A 24625-nucleotide genomic window follows, 5' to 3' on the forward strand; every position below is an offset into this window, starting at 1 on the left:
TTTACCATTAAAATCCTCCAAGTTTGCACCGGTTTGGCTTGCAGAGGGCAAGGGTCTTTTGCAACATTTTAGAGGGTTTTTTTTTAAAGACGGGTCTCCCCATTTGCCGTGGGTGTGGGGGGAGGCTTGTTATCAGCCTGGGAATGGCAAGTCTGTCTGTGGCAGAGAGAGGGTCGGTGCGCTCCCTCTGTCCCTCCCTGCCTGAAATCCTGTCAGCCTCTAGAGCTCCCAGCTATAAATAACCAGAGAGACCCAGCCAACACTCGGGTCCCAGCCTGGAACAAGAGACAGGCTGCGCCGCTTCCTTCCTCCTCTCCCTGCAGGCCCAGATGCGGCTGTGAGCGGCAGACCCCGGGGCCCACCCACAAGGGGATTCCAGGTTTCCAGTTGCGGGAGCCAAGGATGGGGCGGTGAGGAGCAGATGTGGTTTTCTCTCTCTGAAAGTCAACAGGGACGTCGACCCGCAGTGGGGTGGCATCACTGACGCTTCTGCAGAGCGGGAAATGAGACCCCAGGCCAACCCTTTGCTTGCCGGGTGCTGAAAACTCTCTGCCTGCCTGCTCTGCACATAGTAAGCGCTCAATAAATACGATTGATTGATTGATTGATTGACCCGGAGAGCGCCGTGTGGTTAGGGAACCACAGCCCTGCAAGACTCTCTGAGGTTAAGAACCATCCGCATCTCCCGGGCCAGCCGGCCGGCTGTGGGATCGAAGCTGAGGAAACGTCAAATGAGGCCTAGGGCGGGGTCTGGAGAGAAAGCTCAGTGGGCTCGAATGATTGAAATCCAATCAACACTGTAAACTACTGAGGAAACTTCCTTTAATCCCCCCCGTTGGATCCGCAGAGCCCTCGGTTCCCCATTAGCTTGATTCCGGATGTGGGTGTCACCTTGGAAATGGGGAGGAGGAAGGGAGAGACAGAGAGAAAGAAGGACTGGCTTGGGAATGGGAGGCCGCCGCTCCGAGCTAATGGTCTTCCCATCCCCAACCACGAGGTGAAGGCTCGGCTTTGGATAGTTTTTTTGTGCTCAGCTTCCGGCGTAAGGAGGAGAATTTGTCCCCCAAGACTTTCCGGAGTCCTACGCTATCTCTGCTGAAGTTCAGGTCCTTCCTGGTGGCAGGGAGCTGCCCCGTGAACATCTCCCACCTCGCCAAGGCATCCACCTCCCCATCCACTTGGGCCAGCTCCTCTTCCGAGACATCGCGCTCCAGGGCTGCGATGCAAGCCGTCAGCCAGAGTTCATACTCTTTGATGATCTCGGGGGACTTGGCGGCCCCCCCCAAGCTGCTGCTGGCTGTCCAGCTCTGCCAGCGAGCTCAGCCCCTCCTCCGGCTCCAGCTCAGGCTCCATGGAGAAGGCGTGATTGCTCGCATCCGGGGTGAGAGGCTCCGACAGGCTCGTTACGGCTTCAGAATCGATCTCGCAGCACATCCCGGAGTCGGCGCTAAAAGGGAGGTTGTCCTCAGACACCGACAGGTCAGCCGACTCCCGCCCGGTCCATGTTGTGGCCAGAGTTTGTAGCCACTCGTAGAGTTTCTATAAGGGGAGGAGACATTACTAAATTTTCTCCAAGAGCCTGACAACTTCATCCCTCCCTGCCCCAACGCTTCCCTCATTCATTCGTATGTATTGAGCGCTTACTGTGCGCAAAGCACTGTACTAAGTGCTTCCCTTGGGCCCACTGGGGCTTTCCCTTCCATTCAGCTTGCCATGGGCATCAACGGAAGGGTGAGAGCCAAGGCCGGCAATTTCCCAGAAACCCAGGTGGGTCTCTGAGCATCCATCCATCCCTGGAGTGCCTCGATTCTCCATCCCAGATCCAAAGTGATTCCTGTGTGGCCCCCACACCTTTCCTATTCCCCTTTCTACTGAGACCCAGCTCCTAGAAGAATAGTGATGGTATCAATCAATCAATCAATCAATCAATCGTATTTATTGAGCGCTTACTATGTGCAGAGCACTGCACATAGAGACAGTCCCTACCCAACAGTGGGCTCACAGTCTAAAAGGGGGAGACAGAGAACAGAACCAAACATACCAACAAAATAAAATAAGTAGGATAGAAATGTACAAGTAAAATAAATAAATAAATAAATAGAGTAATAAATATGTACAACCATATATACATATATACAGGTGCTGTGGGGAAGGGAAGGAGGTAAGATGGGGGGATGGAGAGGGGGACGAGGGGGAGAGGAGGGAAGGGGCTCAGTCTGGGAAGGCCTCCTGGAGGAGGTGAGCTCTCAGCAGGGCCTTGAAGGGAGGAAGAGAGCTAGCTTGGCGGAGGGGCAGAGGGAGGGCATTCCAGGCCCGGGGGATGACGTGGGCCGGGGGTCGATGGCGGGACAGGCGAGAACGAGGTACAGTGAGGAGATTAGCAGCGGCGGAGCGGAGGTTGCGGGCTGGGCAGTAGAAGGAGTATTTAAGCGCTTACCAAGCACTGTCCTAAGCGCTGGAGGAGATACAAGGTAACCAGGTTGTCCCACATGGGACTCACAATCTTAATCCCCATTTTACAGATGAGGGAACTGAAGCACAGAGAAGTCAAGTGACTTGCCCAAAGCCACACAGCTGAAAAGTGGCGGAGCGGGGATTAGACCCCACAACCTCAGACTCCCAAGCCCATGCTCTTTCCACTGAGCCACACTGCTTTTGTAAAAGCCAGCAGCCCCTCCTAGTAGAGATTAGGATGGAACAGCTGCAACATTTTCCTCTAATGTTCTCCTGTGGGGCAGGGGTAAACCAAGCCCTCCATTTCTGAGTTCCGTATGTTTCACCGCCACTCGCTGGATGGAACGAAGAGTTTGGGAGTGCCCAGGGACTGAAGGGACAGAAAGGTGGGACCTTGTCCAGCAGTCACCCTTGCAATATCCCATTCTCAAGGCCCACGAGGTGTGCCCAATTTCTATTTTCAAAATCCTACCATAGGGACACCCATTGGCTCCCCAGGACTGTGGACAACAGCATTCTGAGGCCTGGAGATATGAGAACCAAGGAATCTAGAGAAGCAGCGTGGCTCAGTGGAAAGAGCCTGGGCTTTGGAGTCAGAGGTCATGGGTTCGAATCCCGGCTCTGCCACTTGTCAGCTGTGTGACTTTGGGCAATTCACTTAACTTCTGTGGGCCTCAGTTCCCTCAACTGTAAAATGGGGATAAAGACTGTGAGCCTCCCTTGGGACAACCTGATCACCTTGTAACCTCCCCAGAGCTTAGAACAGTGCTTTGCACATAGTAAGCGCTTAATAAATGCTATCATTATTATTATTATTATTATTATTATCTAGGGGCAACTCCTTCATGCCTAAGCCTTAAGAATAGCAGCCCCCAACCCAGCGGAAGAAGTGGGATGTGGAAGTACATTTCAAGTGGAAGTACTCAACCAGAAAATCTGGCATGATGGTGAATTTAGTAGGCATTAGGCACCCACACACTCTGGGCCAAGCATTGCGCAAAGCACACTCGCGTTTCAGTGACGAAATTACAACACAACTCCACAAACCCTAATCCTGACACTTCTTGACAATAGGGTTCACAATAATGGTACCATCTAGAATGACCTCGAGTTTCCTGTTATGCTGATGTTCTTAGCTTCTCCCTCACTTTGGTAACGGTTCTCCCAATCGTCCCTCAGTACTGTAAGCTTACTGTGGGCCAGGACCATGCCTACTATGTTATATTGTACTCTCCCAAATGCTTAGTACAATGCTCTGCACACAGTAAGAGCTCAATAAATTCTGTTGATGGATTCCCTTTACAGTCATGCGTCACTGGGAATAAACTCCAACTTCCAAGTCATAGTGTCAGGAGGGCTGCCATCTTTGGGAAGGTTGTAGAGAGCGTTCTCACTTTTAACCATCTTTTTGGAAATTGCTAGGATGTAAAATGGCCATGTCTGGTGGGTGCAGTGATATATAGTGATATAGAGAAGCAGCGTGGCTCAGTGGAAAAGAGCACGGGCTTTGGAGTCAGAGGTCAGGGGTTCAAACCCCGGCTCCACCAATTGTCAGCTGTGTGACAATTGAGAAGTCACTTGACTTCTCTGTGCCTCAGTTACCTCATCTGTAAAATGGGGATTAAGACTGTGGGCCCCACGTGGGACATCTGATCACCTTGTAACCTCCCCAGTGCTTAGAACAGTGCTCTGCACATAGTAAGTGCTTAATAAATGCCATTATTATTATCATCATTATTATTATTATTATTATTATTATTATTATATGTCACCAGTGATGAAGTGAAGCAGCGTGGCTTAGTGGAAAGAGCCTGGGCTTGGAAGTCAGAGACTGTGGGTTCAAATCCCTGCCCTGCCACTTAGCTCTGTGACACTGGGCAAGTCATTTAACTTCCTTGTGTAAGGAACTTCCTTAACTTCCCTGTATATATGTATATATGTTTGTACATATTTATTACTCTATTTATTGATTGATTTATTTTACTTGTACACATTTATTCTATCTATTTTATTTTGTCAGTATGTTTGGTTTCGATCTCCGCCTCCCCCCTTTTAGACTGTGAGCCCACCGTTGGGTAGGGACTGTCTCTAGACGTTGCCAACTTGGACTTCCCAAGTGCTTAGTCCAGTGCTCTGCACACAGTAAGCGCTCAAAAAATACGATGGATTGATTGATTGATTGTGCCTCAGTTCCCTCAGCTGTAAAACGGGGACTAAGACTGTGGACCCCGCGTGGGACAACCTGATTGCCTTGCATCTACCTCAGGGCTTAGAACAGTGCTGGGAACATAGTAAGCGCTTAACGAATATTGTTATTATTACTATCATATGTCACGGAATTTTAGGGAGTATTTCGATTCTAGTGGTTCTGCTGTGGTGACAGGAGAGGGCAGCAACTCTACATTTTTGTGGTATCTAAACCCAAAGTATCATTACACAGGGTGGGTTTTTTTGTTTGTTTGTTCGTAAGCCATGTTTTGGCTAGTTCCCTTTCCTTTCCTTTCCTTTCCTTTCCTTTCCTTTCCTTTCCTTTCCTTTCCATCAATCAATCAATCAATCGTATTTATTGAGCGCTTACTGTGTGCCGAGCACTGTACTAAGCGCTTGGGAAGTACAAGCTGGCAACATCTAGAGACAGTCCCTACCCAACAGTGGGCTCCCAGTCTAGAAGGGGGAGACAGAGAACAAAACCAAACGTACTAACAAAATAAAATAAATAGAATGGATAGGTACAAGCAAAATAAATAAATAGAGTAATAAATATGTACAAACATAGATACATATATACAGGTGCGGTGGGGAAGGGAAGGAGGTAAGATGGGGGGGATGGAGAGGGGGACGAGGGGGAGAGGAAGGAAGGGGCTCAGTCTGGGAATAATAATGATGGTATTTGTTAAGCGCTTACTATGTGCAAAGCACTGTTCCAAGCGCTGGGGGGATACAAGGTGATCAGGTTGTCCCACATGGGGCTCCCAGTCTTAATCCCCATTTTACAGATGAGGGAACTGAGGCCCAGAGAAACGAAGTGACTTGCCCAAAGTCACACAGCTGACAATTGGCAGAGCTGGGATTCGAACCCATGACCTCCGACTCCAGAGCCCGGGCTTTCCTTTCCTTTCCTCTTTCCTTTCCCCCAAGCATGTAGTACAGTGCTCTGTATGTAGCAGGCACTCAATAAATACCACTGATTGATTGATTGAATGCTTACTGTGTGCAGAGCACTGTACTAAGCTACCTGGACATTTGTGCTACTGAAAAATTGTGGCTGTGGAGCCTCATTTCTTCCTCTTTGGGAAGATGAGTTTTTCTTCTTGAGGTTTTGTTTTTCCCTTCACCTCTCTACTCAAACACTCCAGATAATGTTGGTTTCCATCCCTACAAAATTCATGCCTGTTTCCAGAATAGGACAACTTCACTTAGGCCAAGGGCTCCTTCCCACTGATGACCCTAAGTGGTCATCAAGACCGTTATTTATTCCCCAACCACTCTCAGAGCTGCCGCACTTAGGAGTTGCTTTGGAAACAGGTGGGAACCTGGACATGGGCCCCAGAGGATATCCCAGAGATTTTCCTTTTTTTAATTAATTCACTCTATCATTATTTATTGAGTGCTTACTGTGTGCACAGCACTGTACCAAGCTATGGCACTGCATTATGCGCTACGGTAGATACAAACTAATCAGGTCGGACACAGTTGATCTCCCTCATGGGCCTCACAGTCTTAATCCCCATTTTACAGATGCGGTAACTGAGGCACAGGGAAGTAAAATGACTTGCCCAAGATCACACAGCGAACAAGTGGCGGAGTCAGGATTAGAACCCAGGTCCTTCTAACTCCCAGGCCCACACTTGATCCACTAGGCCACACTGCTTCCTTTCAACTCCAGGCAGCTCCTGCTCCCCTGGACAGCCATCTCACTGTGCAGGAGTTGACCATTGGGGGAGGCAGGCTAGAGAGGAGAATGGCTCAGATCTTCTGGGAAAAACAAATTAAAGATATGGTTCTACTGCCACTCAGATACCTTACTGCAGGGCCACAACTTCCCAAGTAAACATAATTTTGGCCACTCGGTTTTGGAAGAGTGTATCTTTTGACAACTGCCACCCTGGTGTTACCCAATTGACTAAGGAACTAAAAAAAAAAAAGGGAGCTTTCCTTTTTTGTGTGTGTGACCTGCATAGCAAATGGCTCAGTGGAAAGAGCCCAGGCTTAGGAGTCAGAAGCTGTGGGTTCTAATCCTGGCTCTGCCACTTAGCTGTGTGATTTTGGGCAAGTTACTTCACTTCTCTGTGCCTCAGTTCTCTCATCTGGAAAATGGGGATTAAGACTGTAAGCCCCACCTGGGAAAACCCGATTGCCTTGTATCTCCCCCAGTGCTTAGAACAGTGCTCAGCACTGTTAACAAATGCCATCATCGTTATTATTATTAAAGGACACACACCCGCACACAAAATCTCCCCGCTACACCTCCCTATAGCCTCTCCTCCTTCCAACTGCTGTCCGACCTGCCTGCCTCCAGGCACCAAACTGACTTAACTCACCTTGTAGCGTTCGATGAGCTTGAAGCCGACGGCATACTGCAGTTTCCTCAGGCAGATGGGGCAGAGTTCCAGGGGCCGCACCAGTGCCTCGTCCACGCTCAGGGCTCCCTGCATGATGCAACGCAGCCAGCGGCAATTCCCCAAGCCCATCAAATGGCAGATCTCGTGGCACGTGACCTGTCAGGGACACAGAGTGACTTGGCCAACTCTGGGGGGCTGGCCCCCTTCATTCATTCAATCCTATTTAGCGAGCACTTACTGTGTGCAGAGCACCATCCTAAGTGCCTGGGAGACTGCAGACACATTCCCTGGCCACATGAGCTCAATCTGCCCGTCATTTCTCCTTCATACAGATGCACCCACAACTTCCTCCTTCTTCCAGATTCCCCAACCTGTTTCCCCAAGCTGAGCCATTCCTGCTAGTGCTGTGTGTGGGACTGCAGCATGATGAAAGAGCCAAAGGCCTCTTTACAGGCTGTTCCCAGCCCCAGACGAGCATGTGCATCCTCTTATTCCTGTGACTTTTCTCCTAGCCCTGAGACTCCTGAGGTAAAACCCATTTCCCAGGGCAAGGCTGGATGAGGAACAGGTGAAATGGGAAGCTCAGTTAAGCCATCAATCGGTGGTATTTAGTCAGTCATTCAATCGTATTTACTATTGAGCGCTTACTGTGTGCAGGGCACTGTACTAATCAATCAATCAATCGTATTTATTGAGCGCTTACTGTGTGCTGTACTAAGTGCTTGGGAAGTACAAGTTGGCAACATATAGAGACAGTCCCTACCCAACAGTGGGCTCACAGTCTAGAAAGCACTTGGACAGTACAATTTGGCAATAGATAGAGACAATCTCTACCCAACAACGGGCTCACAGTCTAGAAGGGGGGAGAAGACAACAAAAAAAAGCAAGTAGACAGGCATCAATAGCATTTATTGAGCCCTTAAGGCACACAGAGCACTGGATTAAGGGTTTGGGAGAGTATAGTACAACAGAGTTGGTAGTCACAATCCCTGCCCTAAAGGAGCTCACACTCTAGAGGGAGATTTAACTCCATTGGACAACTCCATCTTGCTGTTGTTGGAGTTCCTCTTCCCTGCAGGGCTCTGTGGGCCTGACTTGTTCCTTTCCCTTGCTTAGCTGCACTCTCTTGTCAGTGCTCAATCCTCTGGTTGTTGCTCCCAAGCCCCTGGCAAAGCTCAGTAGCATAAGCTAGCAAAAGTCTGGTCTGAAAAGCAGTGCGCCCCAAAGATGCTACTTGTCATGGCAAAATCAATGAATCGTTTGTCCCTACTTAGAATCAAAACAGTATTTCTGGAGACCGCACCCCCAGAAACAGTGGAGATGTAGGAGCTCGCGATAGGCAGGGAATGTGTCTACCAGCTCTCTCAAGTGCTTAGTACAGTGCTCTGCACACAGCCAGTGCTCAGTAAATACAACTGACTGATTGATTGAGCTTCTCCTTTAACTTTCTAAGAAGAGTCAAGATGGTGGCAGTCCATTTGTGCTCAGAACCAGCCCTGCCTCAGCACATGAATAAGGAGACGCGAAGGGCCAGCATCTCCATACCCATGGGCTAAGATGGGGCTTCCATCCTCCCTCGGCATACCCATCAGCAGAGATGAGATTCCCCCCACCAACCCTCCTTCTGCACAGCCACTCTCAAAGAGTGGAAAAGCAGTGTGATATAGTGGAAAAAACACAGAGTGCCTGGGTGTCAGAGTACCTGGATTCTAATCCTGGCTCTGCCATTAGTTTGCTGGGCAACTCTAGCCTAGCCACTTTTCTGTGCCTCTTTTTCTCATCTGTAAAGTGGGGATTCGGTACCTCTTCTCCTTCTCCCTTAGGCTATGAGTCCCAGGTAGGATAGGATAGGGACAGTTTGTGACCTGATTATCTTGTATGTACCCCACCATATAATAATAATAATAATGGTGGCATTTGTTAAGCGCTTACTATGTGCAAAGCAATGTTCTTATGATAATGATGGCATTTATTAAACGCTTGCTATGTGCAAAGCAATGTTCGAATGATAATGATGGCATTTATTAAGCGCTTGCTATGTGCAAAGCACTGTTCTAAGCGCTGGGGAGGTTACAAGGTGATTACATTGTCCCACGGGGGCTCACAGTCTTAATCCCCATTTTACAGATAAGGTAACTGAGGCACAGAGAAGTTAAGTGACTTGCCCAAAGTCACACGGCTGACAATTGGCAGAGTCGGGATTTGAACCCATGACCTCTGACTCCAAAGCCCGGGCTCTTTCCACTGAACCACGCTGCTTGGGAGATACAAGGTAATCAGGTTGTCCCACATGGGACTCACAGTCTTAATCCCCATTTTACAGAGGAGGTAAGTGAGGCACAGAGAAGTTAAGTGACTCGCCCAAAGTCACACAGCTGACAAGTGGCAGAGCTGGGATTAGAACCCGTGACCGTTTAGACCACTGCTTGGCCATAGTAAGCACTTCAGTACCACAATGACTATCCTCCCTCTGCTCACCCAGCAGCAGAGAGGAAAGGCCCCAGTCCTCACTTTGGGCCTGAGCCTTTGGTCTCCCTGGGGAGCTTTAGGTAAAAGAACTGAGTATGGAACAGAGGAGCGTTAAAATTCTGAAACACTGTGTCCCAGCCAGCCTCTTTGTCAAACTTAACATCAGAGACTAAAGATCGGGAAGAGCCTCTAAACATTTGCGAACAATCTCCATTTTTAGAAGAGAAATGGGCACAGAGAGGTCAGGAATGAGGGCTGTTGGTTAGAAAGGCAGGAGCAAACCTACCTGATGTTCAGCCTGTGGTTACACTTTGTAACTCTGAAAAACACGCAGTCCCAAAACAGTTGTTCAATCTCTCTAACCATGTAAAGCACAAACATCTCAATATATTAAGCATTTAGCCTCAGTCCTTGATTGAAAAATATACCCCGAATCTAGAGAGGTAGCAACCCCACCCACACCATCATCCAGCCCACCTCCAGGACCAGAATCGGTGTGAATTCCAGTCATTTCTGGGTGCTTTGGCTGAATCTGTCTCAAAAGAGCCCTGAACACCTCAGCCCAAACTGTAGTTTGAAATCCCCAGCAAACTGTGAATTCTTCAAGGCCGTGGACATGTTTATTAGCAATAATAATTACGATGATGATGACGATAATAAATGAGCGCTGACTGTGTGCAGAACATTATACCAAGCACTTACTAAATGCCAAGTTCTGAGGTAGATACAATGTAACCAGATGGGACGCAGTCCTAGTCATGCATAGAGCTCAGTCTTAAGGGGAGAACAGATATATAATCCCCATTTTACAGATGGGAAAAGTGAGGCACAGAAGTTAAGAAACTTGCCTAGGGCTATGTAGCAGACAAGTAATGGAGCCTGAACTGGGACCCGTGTCTCCTATTTGTTTGCAGGCAAGCAGCCAGCACCCAGTCGGCGCTCAGTACAGCAATGAAGGCTGACGTTGATGACGTCCTCACCTTGCAGCACTGGACCATTTCTACCATGCCGAATTGCAGCGTCCGGTCCCTCTCCCTCGAGGTAACCTCGGGAACATCCTTGGTGCCCGGGGCCGGTTCTGAGGTACCGGGATCTGCCTGGGAAAAATTGCCTGAGAACCTGGCAAAGCTGCAGACACCTACTTCTAGGGTAAGAAGCAGAGACAACGACTTGGTTAGGTGAAGATGGAACTGGGGAGCCAATGGGGAAGAGTGGATTGGATCCCACAGCTCTGAGATCAGGAAGCCCAAAGCTTCTAACTCTTCTTAGAAGGTTAAAGGAGAAGCTCAATCAATCAGTTGTATTTACTGAGCACCCCAAAGCTGCTCCCAGAGGGTTTCCCAGGCCTAAAACTCTCAGTCCCAATGAGAACTCGCATTCTGCCCCTTTTCCCACTGTGGTGGTTGCCCATCCCCTCCCCCAAGCAAGGGATGTAACCCAGCCTTGGAAATAGCCGCTCTACTTGTCCAACACGAGGGAGGTCGAGGCTTTGTTTTGTTGTCTGTCTCCCCCTTCTAGACTGTGAGCCTGTTGTTGGGTAGGGACTGTCTCTGTATGTTGCCGACTTGTACTTCCCAAGCGCTGAGTACAGTGCTCCACACGCAGTAAGTGCTCAATAAATACAGTTGAATGAATGAATGAATGAGAAGAGCTATTCAGGTTCTACAATACTGACATTACTTCCAGGGCAAGGGGGAGGAAAGGCATCAAGGGTCAACCTGGGTGTGGGCTTGGTAGGGTCTTGGTGCCAACTTTTAGACTGTGAGCCCACTGTTGGGTAGGGACTGTCTCTATATGTTGCCAACTTGTACTTCCCAAGCGCTTAGTACAGTGCTCTGCACACAGTAAGCGCTCAATAAATACGATTGATGATTGATGATGATGACTGAATTTTCAAGGCCTCTACCACCACATCTGAAGGTTTACCCCTTCTTCCCGCACTTTAGTGCCAGGACCACCAAACCATGGCACTAGATCTCAAAGCTGATGAGATCTGAAACCCTGTGGGATACCATTTGCGCTTGGGCATTTCCCTTCCCCAGTCTGACTTCCCCAGGACAACATGTCTCTGGAGCCCATTTCTCCACCCAGTTAGAAGTTTGCAGCCTAAATTGTCAGGGGTAAAGACTTAGAGAAAACCCTCCTATCCCCAGGGTAATCAGCGAGAGCCCGAAACCTCACCTTGCCCAGGCAGGAATTTGCCAAAGGTGAAGCTCCAGGCCTCACAAGGGTACAGGTCGATGAGGGTGAGACCCAGGACACATAGGGCATCCATGGGCTTGTTGTTTTTCAGGAAGGTCAGGATGCCATCTGGAGAAGAAAGAGTGAGAGGAAGAGGCGTGGAGATTCCGTGAGGTGACTTGGGAAACCCACCTGGACACTATTACTGAATCCTAAACACCAGAGGCAGTGTGACCTAGTAAAAACAGCGCAGCCCTGAGAGTCAGGAGACCTGGGTTCAATTCCCAGCTCTGCCAATTGCCCAAGGTCACACAACAGGCAAGTCACTTAATTTCTCGGTTCCTCAGTTTCCATATCTGTAAAATGGGGATAAGATATCTGTTTTTCCTCTTGGAAAGTGAGCCCCATTTTGGACAAGGACTGTTTCTAATCTAACTTGTATCTTCCTCAGTGCTGTGCACAGTGTTTAGGACATAGCACTTAATAAATGCCATAAGAAGTTCCATGGGCACTGGAGCCTGGCCCTCTGTCAGCCTCCTTTCTGACCTCCCAACCTCCTGTCCCTCACCACTTCAATCTATACTTCACTCTGCTGCCCGGATTATCTTCCTATGGCAACATTCTGGGAATGTCGCACACCTCTTCAAAAGTCTCCCGTGGTTGCCTATCAACTTCTGTATCAAGCAAAAACTCCTCACTATTGACTTCAAAGCTCTCCATCACCTTGCCCCCTCCTACCTCACCTCCCTTCTCTTCTTCTGCATCCCAGCCCGCACACCCTCTGGTGCGAACCTTCTCACTGGGCCTCGTTCTCACCTGTTCCGCTATTGACCCCTGGCCCACATCCTACCTCTGGCCCGGAATGCCCTTCCGCCTCAAATCCATCAAACAATCACATTTCCCCCCTTCAAAGCCCTAATGAAGGCTCATCTCCTCCAACAGGCCTTCCCAGACTTAGCCCCCTTTTCCTAATCCCACTTCTTCCTGCAGTGAGCTGACTAGAGCACTTATTTACATATCTGTAATCTATTTATTTGTATTAATGTCTGTGTCCCCTTCTAGACTGTAAGCTCGTTGTGGGCAGGGAATGTATCCATTACATTGTAATCTCCAAAGCACTTAGAACAGAGCTCTGCACACAGTAAGCGCTCAATAAATACAATTAACTGACTGACTGACTGTGGAGGCCGGTCTGTTCAGAGCCATTCTGACTAACAGCCAGAGGGCAGGGAAATGAGCTTCATCAGTCTTGCTGCTAAAGTTCCCTTCTCTCCAACTGACTACGTAGGGCTTGGCTTTTTTTCCACAAAAACAGGATTTCTCCCTCCTGCCTCTCTCCTTCCCAAGGGAGAGCTGAGAGTGGGCATTTTTTTCCTGAGCGGGCCACACAAAAGGGATTTGGGGATGAAGAAAAGTGGGGCTTAGTCTGGAAAGGCCTCGTGGAGGAGATGAGTCTTCAGTAAGGCTTTGAAGGGGTGGAGGGGGGGTGAAGGGAGAGTAATTGTCGGTCAGATTTGAGGAGGGAGGGCATTCCAGGCCAGAGGCGGGACGTGAGCGAGGGGTTGGCGGCGAGACAGGCGAGACTGAGGCACAGTGAGAAGGTTGGCACTAGAGGAGCCAAGTGTTCAGGAGCTGATGCCCTCTGCCCATCCGCCCCACTCTCACCTGCATGGAGCTGGATCCTGTCGGAGTCCCGGTTGTGGCGAAAGCAGCAGGGGATGGAGGAGACTGGGATGGAGGGAAGGCACTTCACATGCAGACCCAGGAAAAAAGACTCCACGCAGCTCCTAAGGCAGCCTAGCAGGGAGCTCCCCAAAGGGCCCTCGCTCAGATCTGGGAACAGAAGCAGCATGCTCAGTGTTCGGTGATGTGTGGGGCAATGAGTGACTTGTGCCAGGCGAGGAGAGAAGCAGCGTGGCCTAATGATAGAACATGGCCTTGGGAGTCAGAAGGACCTGGGTTCTAATCCTGGCTCCGCCCCTTGCCTGTGTGTAAACTTGGACACGTCATTTAACTTCTCTGCTCAGTTACCTCATCTCTAAAATGGGAATTAAGACTGTGGGACCTATGTGGGACATGGTCTGGGTCTAGCCTGATTATCTTGTATTCACCCCTGAATTTAGTACAGTGCCTGACACAGTGCCGGATGCTGCCCACCCCTCAGGCCGTGGACTCGGCCGGTCTTGCCCCCCGGCACCAATAAAGGTGAATAATGATCACCAGAGAAGCAGCGTGGCTCAGTGGAAAGAGCCCGGGTTTTGGAGTCAGAGATCATGGGTTCAAATCCCGGCTCCTCCACTAGTCAGCTGTGTGACTTTGGGCAAGTCACTTCACTTCTCCGTGCCTCAGTTCCCTCATCTGTAAAATGGGGATGAAGACTGTGAGCCTCCCGTGGGACAACCTGATCACTTTGTAACCTCCCCAGCGCTTAGAAGAGTGCTTTGCACATAGTAAGCGCTTAATAAATGCCATTATTATTATTATTATTATAAGTGCTTAACAATTACCTCCCCAAAAAGGCAGAGAGTACTGATTTCATTTGCCACACATCACCGCGCTGCTTCTTGTGAGCTTCTGGAGCCTATGACTCAGCCTAGATAGAAGCTTGGAGTAGCTGACCCCTAAATTAGACTGGTAGTTGACCTCTGAGACTAACTGACCCCTAACTAAGACTGAGAGCATATCCGCCCCTCCACTAAACAAAGCCCACTCCCGTTAGATTGTACGCAATTTGAGGGCAGGGATCACATCTACCAACTCTCTTGTAGTCTCCCAAGTGCTCAGAGCTCTGCACACAGTAAGTGCTCAATAAATACCACTGATTGATTCTCCTCACTCTTTCTAGTTCTGCTCTAGCATGAGAGCGGGACAGGGCCTATTTCAAACTGCTCTCTTCAGCCTCTAGAACACTCTTCGTGCCAAATAATCATGTTTCTTTATGCTGCCAAGGCACAGACACACAGAGGCTTTGCTCAAAGTCGGGCTTTGATCACTACAGCAACCCCAAAGGAGAGCAGGGAGAGCCCAGCCTGGCCCCACCGTAATCAACGAAGTGACTCTACAGAGCTCCTTTACCTATCGGCTGCAGGTAGATGTGCTTTCGGAAGACGCTCTGTTTCCGCCTCAGCGAGGAGTAGTAGAAGGTCTCAAAGTCTTCTGGGGCGTCAGGGTGGCTCAGGAGCCAGTCAAAAGCTGTTCTGATGAGCAGGGTGCAGAAGAGGGTCCTCTGAGGGTTGTAGGCCTCAGAGAGGAACAGTCTCTCGGTCTTGGAGAAAGCCTTGGCATAGAGGTCCTGCAGGGCGGGGTTGGTGGAGATGAGAGCATCCTTCAGGGCTCTCGGGCCAAAGCTGAACTCCTGAGCATGCCTGCACTGTAGCATGATTGATGGGCCCTTGGAATGGTAGCCCAGCCAGCCAGGGGGTGGATTAAGAAACCGACATCAGCAGCTACGGCTCCTTGGGAGCCCAGAGGTCCTGTTGGAACTTCGCCCGGGATTTCTTCTCGGGGAAAGGCCGTCTGGAGGTTAGGGTCACCAAGGGGAAGAGAGAAGCCACACAGTTTGCTCTGCCGCAGGTCACCACCACGCTAGAGAGCCGTGACACGCTAATATGGGTCTTCAAGAGCCGATCCGAGGTCAGATGTCGCCAGGAGGTCACTGAGGGCAGAAGGTGAGGGGCACGTCTCTCCCAGCTCGGGGGGAGCCATGCTTTCCGGGGGCCATGTTGATGTATTGGCCTCTAGCAAGGGACAAAGAGCAAGCTTGTGGGCTCACCCCGCTGGCCCTGCGAGGAGGAAGAAACGTAAGGAAGTACCGTTAGCTTTGTTATTATTTCCATTATTCGATCTGCCAAATGCACCCACTGGGGACCAGGAAAAGCCAAGTGACACATTTCCTCAGTGACTGGGCACTGATTCCTAGGGCCTATCCGAAAACAGGGGACGTTGACCACGGCTTGGGCTCAGACAGGGGGAAGACTTCCCATTTTAAAAATTGAACGTAGAGGAACATTTTTTCCCCGGCTGCCTGGGAATTTGCATCAGGCAAGTGTGTTTCCATGGAACCCCTCAGTACTCGAGACTCCACTGTATCCATACAGAGTAGGGCGTCGGCCGAAGATGTATGGGTAAATCATTTTCTCTTTCTCCTAGCATACATTTCCTCTGCCATGTGGGATCTGATTCTCCTGGCAGCCATCTGGTGGGAGGGAATGCTATCCTGGCTTTGTTTAGTAACTGGAAATTCAGTGGGGGCTACTTTAAATCCGACACATCTCCCCTATCTAATTTGTAATTACAGAGTGCGTCCTCCATGATTCTCCCCAGGTCCGGGACACCTTTTCATTATCTGAATTACAAGGCTTTCTGGCGCTGGTCCCAATCGGGTATTTACATCAAGATTGGTAGAAATGGCCATCACAGGATCACAATGGACCCGGGTGTTGATTTTGTGGCATTTACAAGATGAAGAGATGGGGAAGGAGGGAAAAAGGTCCAGGGAGGCGGAAGGATGGGGGCAGGGGGCGGGGAAGGAGCAGACAGTTTCCAAAGAGTAGCAACCCTGCTACCAAACAAGTGAACAAGCTCAAAAGTTTCCCAAGGCATATGAGAGCAGCCATGGATATAAATTAAATAGTCAGAGCCATGAATACATGCCAACGACTGCAAGCTATAAATAGGATGATCCAAGGAAGAAAACGGGGCATGTTGTCAGCTCTGTGGAAATACATTAGACTAGGAGTGGAGCCATAGGGTGGAGCAGAATGGAAGAATGGTGGAGAATTTGCGGAACATTTAAAAGTATGCCTCCAATTCAGGAAAGGAGCCTGGGATGCCTGTGTTCTAAACAGAAGAGGAAAATTACTGAAAAAGGGAAACGAGACTGTAAATAGTCTATTTCTAATGACAGTGATCTATTGAGAAACACCAGAGTCTAGTGGAAAGAGGACAGGCCCATGAATTAGGGGACCTGAGTTCTAACCCCGGCTCAGTACTTGTCTGCTGTGTGGCCTTAGGCAAGTCACATAACTTTTCTGTGCCTCAGTTTCCTCATTTGTGAGATAAGGTTAAATATCTTTTCTCCTTCCCCCTTAGGCTGTGAGTCCCATTTGGGACAACTACTGTGCCTGACCTGATTATCTTGTATCTACCCCAGTGCTTAGTGCAATACTTGGCACATAGTAAGTGCTTAACACATGCTACAATTATCGTTTTTATCATTATTATTATTATTTGTGGGCTTTAATTGTTTTAGAAGAGAAATGGGGAAGATAGGAAGAAACAGTGAGAAGCTTGAAAAGCAGCATGGCCTAGTGGAAAGAGCTTGGGTCTAGGAGTCAGAGGACCTGGGTTCTAATTCATTTAATCGTATTTATTGAGCGCTTACTGTGTGCAGAGCACTGTACTAAGCGCTGTACTAATCCCAGCTCCAGTACATATGACCTTGAGCAAGTTAATTTCTCTGGGCCTCAGTTTCCTCAACTGTGAAATGTAGATTAAATAACTGTTCCCCCTCTTACTTAGACTCTGAGCCCCACGTGGGACAGAGACTGTGTCCAACGTGATTAACTTGTATCTACCCAAGTGCGTAGAACAGTGCTTGACACATAGAAAGCCCTTAGCAAATATAATAATAATAATTTTCAAAAAGGACAAAAATGTTGGAAAGAGGGAGAGGATGAGGAAGAAACTGAGAGATGGAGAAAAAATTAAAAATGAAGAACATGGAAGACAAAATCTGAGTCAAGAACTTCTTATTTTAAGAATGGAAGATCTTAGTACAAATTCTTAGATCTTTGCTACTGATTTTACAGATTAAAAAGTGGAACTCCAGAGAACCAAGTGACTTGTCAAGAGGACAGGAGTAATCTTAGCCACACAGTAATCCCTAATTATCTGAATTGAAGAATAATTGGGTGTGTTAGTGATATGCATCCAAAGCTGGTTTAGATTAGACTGTAAACTCGTTATGGGCACGGATCATGTCTGGTAATTCTGTTATACCATACTCTCCCAAGCACTTAGTACAGTGCTCTGCAGAGAGTAAGTGCTCAATAAATACCATTGATTGATCGATTGATTAGTCCTTAGATCCCAGAGGCCCAGGACATTTGTCCCACAAAATCCCTATTTGTAGTTGAGGGGAGGGCTTTTAGAGACAAATAGTATTTACTCAACGCCTGCTGTATGCAGAGCACTTTGCTAATGCCTTGTGAGAGTACAGTACATTTAGTAGACACGATCCTTGCCCTCAAGTAGTTTACAAACTAGTGAGGAATACAGACACTACAATAAATTACAGGTAAGAGGAACCAAATAGAGCATAAAAGTATGTACATAAGTGCTAGGGGTGAAGGGAAGGGGAGTGAAAGCCCAAATGCCTGGGTGGAATTGGAAGGCTGAAGTGGCAGTTAGTCGGGACATAGGGTAGGGAGATGACGGATTAATCAATCAGTCAGTCAGTTGTATTTACTGTGTGCACAGCACTATATTAAGCGCTTGGGAGAGTACAATATAACGGTATAACAGACACATTCCTAGGGCTCCTTGACTTCAGAAGGGCTTTGAAGATGGGGAGAGCTGTGCTCTGCCAGCTGGAAGGTGGGAGAGAGTTCCAGGCAGAAGAGAGGTTGTGAGCAAAGAGTCAGAAATGGGAGAGACTAGAACAAGACATGGTCCATGAGCATGCTTTCTGCCAAGAAGGAGTTTCCTTTAAGCATGTTCTTCTAGGTCTACTCTACAATGGCACCAAATGGGTGAGTCCACGGTGGTGTCTGCTGCCATTACAGTCTTAGAGGTATTCTCTTCTGGGACCAACCATCTTGCAATCAATGCCTGCTTCTGGGCACAGGAGGGACTGGGCTAGAGAGTGTGGATGGCTCAGCGCAAAGCCACCGCTGCTTCTGAAAAAGCTACTGACATGCATGTCCCGCTGGCTGTGGGACACACTTTCCTCCTCCTAATACACCAGTGATAGAGCGCTGCTCACCAGAAAGACAGGAGGCCTGAAAAAACGCACAAAGATTCTTCTGCAGAAGCATTTGCACTCATGGATGTAACCTCCCTGTGGGCATACCATCTTTGAACCAAAAGTCAGCTCTACGAGCTTTTTTCTAGGACTCCTTTGACTCTCACCAAGTTTGACTGACCTACCCAAATATGAGGCTTCTTATCTCCTATAATAGCTATAAAACTACTGATATGCCACGAGCAGAATTTCATTCTAGGATGTAGTGTGCTCTCCCAAGCACTTAGTACTGTGCTCTGCACATAGTAAGTGCTCAATAAACAATAGTGATTAATTGATTGAGAAGAAAAATTAATCAGGGAAGGCTTCCTAGAGGAGGTGGGATTTCATAAAAGCTCTGAAGACAGGGAGAACTGTGGTGTGGCGGATTTGAAGGGGAAAGATCAGCACATTTGACCATGATTATTCTAATGAAAAATGAATAATACTTATCCCATCACCACATCACTTATGTAAATCTCCTTATGCTCTATTATTTCCTCTCTGTACTTCATTTTAACATCTATAGACAGTGAGCTTCTTGTGGGCAGGGATCGCATCCACCAACCCTGTTGTACTTTTCCAAATGCTTAGTAGAGTGCTCTTGCCACAATAAGTGCTTAATAAATACAATTGATTGACTGATTGGTGAACACTGCTCACCTGATTTCTGCTAGAGTAGTCCCTGAAATCTGCAATTAAAATTCCATCTTATGGGACTTGACTGGATATTCTCTTTACAATTGACAGTTTACTTAAATGATTTTCTTTGCATTTTAACTCTGTATAAATTATTCTCTAGGTAACTGTTACGTATAAATTATTCTAAGTACTAGCTTGCCGTCACTGAGTCTCCTAGTCATGACAACATTATTCCTTAGGATAACCAGACTTTGGGATGACAAGACCACAGTTATTCACTGGATAATAAACAGGATATGAAGCAGATTTGTTGGGAAACATTTGAGCCTGACCACCTCTCTTGCCTCTGGCACTGGAATAGATTTCCAAACAAAGGATAACAATGAAACTTAACCACTGTGGCACCCATAGCTGATCAAAACCTCCGGGCCACTGGACACATCTCCAACATGTCTTTTGGTCTTTACATAAGTGATGTGGTGATAGAGTAAGTATTTTTCATTTTTCATTAGAATAATCATGGTCAAATGTGCTGATCTTTCCCCTTCAAATCCGCCACACCACAGTTCTCCCCATCTTCAGAGCTTTTCTGAAATCCCACCTCCTCTAGGAAGCCTTCCCGGATTAATTTTTCTTCTCAATCAATTAATCACTATTGTTTATTGAGCACTTACTATGTGCAGAGCACTGTACTAAGTGCTTGGGAGAGTACACTACATCCTAGAATGAAATTATGGTTGTTCTTTTTAGATTCTTTTTGGCCTCTTTTGGCATCAAAATGCATGTTAGTCTTCAGAGTGTGAGATTCCCAAATGACAATTAGAAATGTTCAAGCTCAGTAAAAAAAAATGGGTGAATCTGCTCATCTAAATCCTCTGCTCTGATGATCGAGTCCCAGGGTTAAACAAAAAATTTTAAAAAAAATTAAAAAACCCTATTCTGTTGATCCAAATGAAACACCCAGAGGCTTTGTCGGAAGAAGCATCAGGTCATTATGGGGAAATGTCACGCAAGTCGCTGGCTCGCTCCTGGGATTTTAAAGGGATGTGGGCTCCCCTGGCTTTCGGGTGACTCTGTTGTTTTTTTAAAGAGAATCTAAAGCTAGAGGCAATTGTTTCCATTTCTTTCTTGACATGTTGTGAAGAAATTTTTTTGACAGAGCTCCGCGTGGAAAGTGTGTGTGTGTGCGTGCATGTGCACACGTGCACACAGGCCATGCAGGCATGTGTCACAGGCAACCCAAGCAATCAAGCTATTCCCCCCTAGCTAGCCATTCCCTCCCCAGGTCTGATTCTGGGCTAAATAGGCAAAGGGCCAGTGCATCTGCCGGGGGTTAATGCCACTGCTGGGAGAGAGCGAATTGGGAATCCATCTCAATGACGACTCCTTCGAAGGAAGCTATGTCCCTGCGATGAATCTTTCCCACCCCCGGCCCCTCACCCTTTCTCCTCGGTCACTCTCCGGTTCTTCCGTCTTGCTGGGTCATTTCTCCGGAAAACTGTTTTTCAGCCTGTAGCAGATGCTGGATTTGGTCGAAATATAAAGTCTGTTATCGGCAGACAGCATTCTGGGACTACAGGGGTCCCTTGGGGTCCGTATTTGTGCGAGTGCAGTTAGTGCTAGGACAATTTACCTGCTGTCTCTTCTCCGTGCCAGCCTATTTGTCTTGGAAATGGCTGTGAAAGAATGGTGTTTGTATTGGAAAGAAAAACTGGAACACCGGGATTTCCAACATGTAGCTCCCCTCTGCAGATCTATGTTTTTGATGATTTGTTGTTTTGCCAGAAGTTTAAAATTTCCTCTCTTATTACATATGGGTCGGTAGAAACGACCCTTTCTAATACTCTCATGTCATTTACATCTGTTGGTTTAAGCCCTTGCCAAAGTGTATGTTTATGTTTCATCATTTGTTTTTTAGGCCAATTCCCCATAGACCAGGGCTTCTCCATGTTCCTTTCAGAAAGCCCCTCTCTCAGAAGACAGTTTTCTTTGGGGAGAGGAAACTGATGGTCACGGCAGGGTCCATCGTGAACCCTCGGAGCCAATTTACAAAGAGCAGTTAGGTTTGGGTAAATCAATCAATCGAGAATATTGATTGAGTACCTACTGACTGCAGAGTGCTGTACTAAGCTCTTGGGAGGGTTCAGTAGAGTAAATAGACATGAACCCTGCCCTCAAGGAGTTTACAATCTAGCAGGGGAAGCAATCAATAAACTAAGTTACAGATAGGGAAAGCGACCAGAGTACCAGTGCTGTGGGTAGGAGTGGAGTGAGTACCTAAGTACTTAGTGGGCAGGACGAAGTACATAAGTGACACAACAAGGAGGGAAAATAGGGTGGGGAGATGAGGGATTAGTCAGGGAGGGCTTCCCAGAGGAGATGCGACTTTAGTACAGCTTTGAAGATGGGGAGAACAGGGGGCTGTAGGATGTGACTGAGCCCCTTCCTTCCTAGACTGAGTCCCCTTCTTCACCCTCCCCATCCCCCCGCCTTACCTCCTTCCCCTCCGCACAGCACGTGTATATACGTATATATGTTTGTACATATTTATTACTCTATTTTATTTGTACATATTTATTTTATTTTGTTAATATGTTTTGTTTTGTTGTCTGTCTCCCCCTTCTAGACTGTAAGCCCACGGTTGGGTAGGGACCGTCTCTATATGTTGCCAACTTGTACTTCCCAAGCACTTAGTACAGCGCTCTGCACACAGTAAGCGCTCAATAAATACGCTTGAATGAATGAATGAATGTGAAAGGGGAGGATAAGCTCATTGTGGGCAGGGAATGGGTCTACCAACTCTGTTATACTGCACTCTCCCAAGCGCTTAGTACAGTGGTCTGCACACAGTAAGCCCTCAATAAATGCAATTAATTGATGGATGGATGGATGGATTGAGGGAGTTCCAAACAGGAGGAAGGGTATGATTGCTCTAGCCATCTTCTTAAAATCAGCCAGGGTCACTTGTATGGGAAAATTGGTGAATGGGAGTGTTGAGGGGGTGAGAATGTAAGCTCGCTGTGGGCAGGGAATGTGTCTGTTTATTGTTACATTGTACTTTCCCAAGCATTTGGCACAGTGCTCTGCAATCAATCAATCAATCAATTGTATTTATTGAGCGCTTACTGTGGGCAGAGCACTGTACTAAGCGCTTGGGAAGTACAAGTTGGCAACATATAGAGACGGTCCCTACCCAACAGTGGGCTCACAGTCTAAAAGGGGGAGACAGAGAACAAAACCAAACATACTAACAAAATAAAATAAATAGAATAGATATGTACAAGTAAAATAAATAAATAAATAAATAAATAAATAAATAAATAAATGCTCTGCACACAGTAAGTGCTCAATAAATATGATTGAATGAATGAACTTGCAGAACTTTTCTTCCTTGTCGCCCCTCTTTTGGCTGTGGGGGTGACATCTTGGGAGGTATCACTAGTTGTGTTAATCAATCAATCAATCAATCGTATTTATTGAGCGCTTACTGTGTGCAGAGCACTGTACTAAGCGCTTGGAAAGTACAAGTTGGCAACATATAGAGACAGTCCCTACCAAACAGTGGGCTCACAGTCTAAAAAACACATATACAGGTGCTGTGGGGAAGAGAAGGAGGTCAGGGGCGGGGGGCAACATATAGAGACGGTCCCTATCAATCAATCAATCAATCCTTACCACTGTGCTGGGAGATCTTCTCCATCCCTTCCCATTTCTACAGAGACTTGGGGATACATGTCCTTATTCCCTTCAGTTTCTCCAGATCCTCAGTGAAGTATGAACTGAGCAAGGGAACAGCAACTCCCAATAAAGTTAATGTATCGCTGGCAAGTAGTCAAGGCCAGGTCACTAAATCTCCATAGCTAGAAGCACTTTGCTCTTCTCCATCTGATGGGCCAGATGCCTTAGCCTTCCGATAAAGAGGCCACAATCTGTTTCATTTTTGAAATGTATTCTTAATAAACCATGGAAATATTTGTGCAGGTGCAGTGAAGGGATCTCAAAGTGCTTTCAGGAACCTAAACAGTGGCAACATTTCTCTGAAAATTCCTGCTTAGAGAGAGGGCGGTAGGATGACCTGTAACTGTACCTCCCTTAACTTTAGCCCCGCTCCCCACTCCACAGCTGTTGTGTATCTATGTACATAGCTATAATTCTAGTTATATTATAGCCTGGTTATTTCTTCTGGTGTGTATATATATCTATAATTCTATGTATTTATATTGATGCTATTAATGCCTGATTACTTGTTTTGACGTCTGCTTCCCCCCTTCTAAACTGTGAACCCATTGTGGGCAGGGATTATCTCTCTTTGTTGCTGAATTGTACTTTCCAAGAGCTTAGTACAGTGCTCTGCACCCAGTAAGTGCTCAATAAATACGACTGATTGAATGAATGAATACCCCTATATCCTCAGCACTCAATCCTGCCTCTGGCTGGGACTCCCTCCCCCTTCATATTATTCATTCATTCATTCAATCGTATTTATTGAGCGCTTACTGATTGCAGAGCACTGTACTAAGTGCTTGGGAAGTACAAGTTGGCAACATATAGAGACGGTCCCTACCCAACAACAGGCTCACAGTCTAGAAGGGGGAGACAGACAACGAAACAAAACATGTGGTCAGGTGTCAAGTCATCAGAATAAATAGAAGTAAAGCTAGATGCACATCATTGACAAAATAGAATAGTAAATATGTACATGTAGCATAAATAGAGTAATAAATCTGTGCAAACATATATACAAGTGCTGTGGGGAGGGGAAGGAAGTAGGGCGGGGGTGGATGGGGAAGGGGAGAGGAAAAAGGGGGCTCAGTCTGGGAGACCATCACTCTCCTCACCTTCAAAGCCTTCTTAAAATCACATCTCCTCCAAGAGACCTTCCCCACTCAGCCTCATTTCCTCTCCTCCCTCTCCCTTCTGCATGGCCCTTGCAATTGGATTACACCCTTTATTTGCCCCACAGCACTTATGTACATATCAGTATGTACAAGTACATGTACATATGTACATATGTACAAGCATGTAATGTACGTGTATATTAAGGGAAACAGCATGGCTTAGTAGAGGTTGTGGGTTCTAATCCTGGCTCCACCACTTGTCAGCTGTGTGACTTTGTGCAAGTGGCTTAACTTCTCCATGCCTCAGTTACCTCATCTGTAAAATGGAGATTAAGATTATGAGCCCTGTGTGGGACAATCTGATTACCTTGTATCTCTCCCAGCACTTAGAATAGTGCTTGGCATATAGTAAGTGCTTAGCAAATACCATTATTATGACCTGTAATTTATTAACATCAATGTCCGTCAGTCAGTCG

The 24625-nt window shown here is 47.4% G+C and overlaps 1 protein-coding gene across 1 annotated transcript in view; it reads right to left on the bottom strand.

The window, feature by feature from the left end:
• Window positions 1-488: 488 nt before the first annotated feature.
• AMZ1 (archaelysin family metallopeptidase 1) overlaps window positions 489-24625 on the bottom strand; it is a 29877-nt gene continuing 5740 nt past the window's right edge. Inside the window, 7 exon segments of the mRNA XM_038763192.1 lie at window positions 489-1286; window positions 1288-1539; window positions 6996-7172; window positions 10466-10629; window positions 11667-11795; window positions 13332-13499; window positions 14742-15448. Coding sequence (XP_038619120.1) covers window positions 969-1286; window positions 1288-1539; window positions 6996-7172; window positions 10466-10629; window positions 11667-11795; window positions 13332-13499; window positions 14742-15045 — 1512 coding nt within the window. The 5' untranslated portion in view covers window positions 15046-15448 and the 3' untranslated portion in view covers window positions 489-968.

Source organism: Tachyglossus aculeatus, chromosome 21 (genome assembly GCF_015852505.1).
Source record: "Tachyglossus aculeatus isolate mTacAcu1 chromosome 21, mTacAcu1.pri, whole genome shotgun sequence".
Taxonomy (NCBI): Eukaryota; Metazoa; Chordata; class Mammalia; order Monotremata; family Tachyglossidae; genus Tachyglossus; species Tachyglossus aculeatus.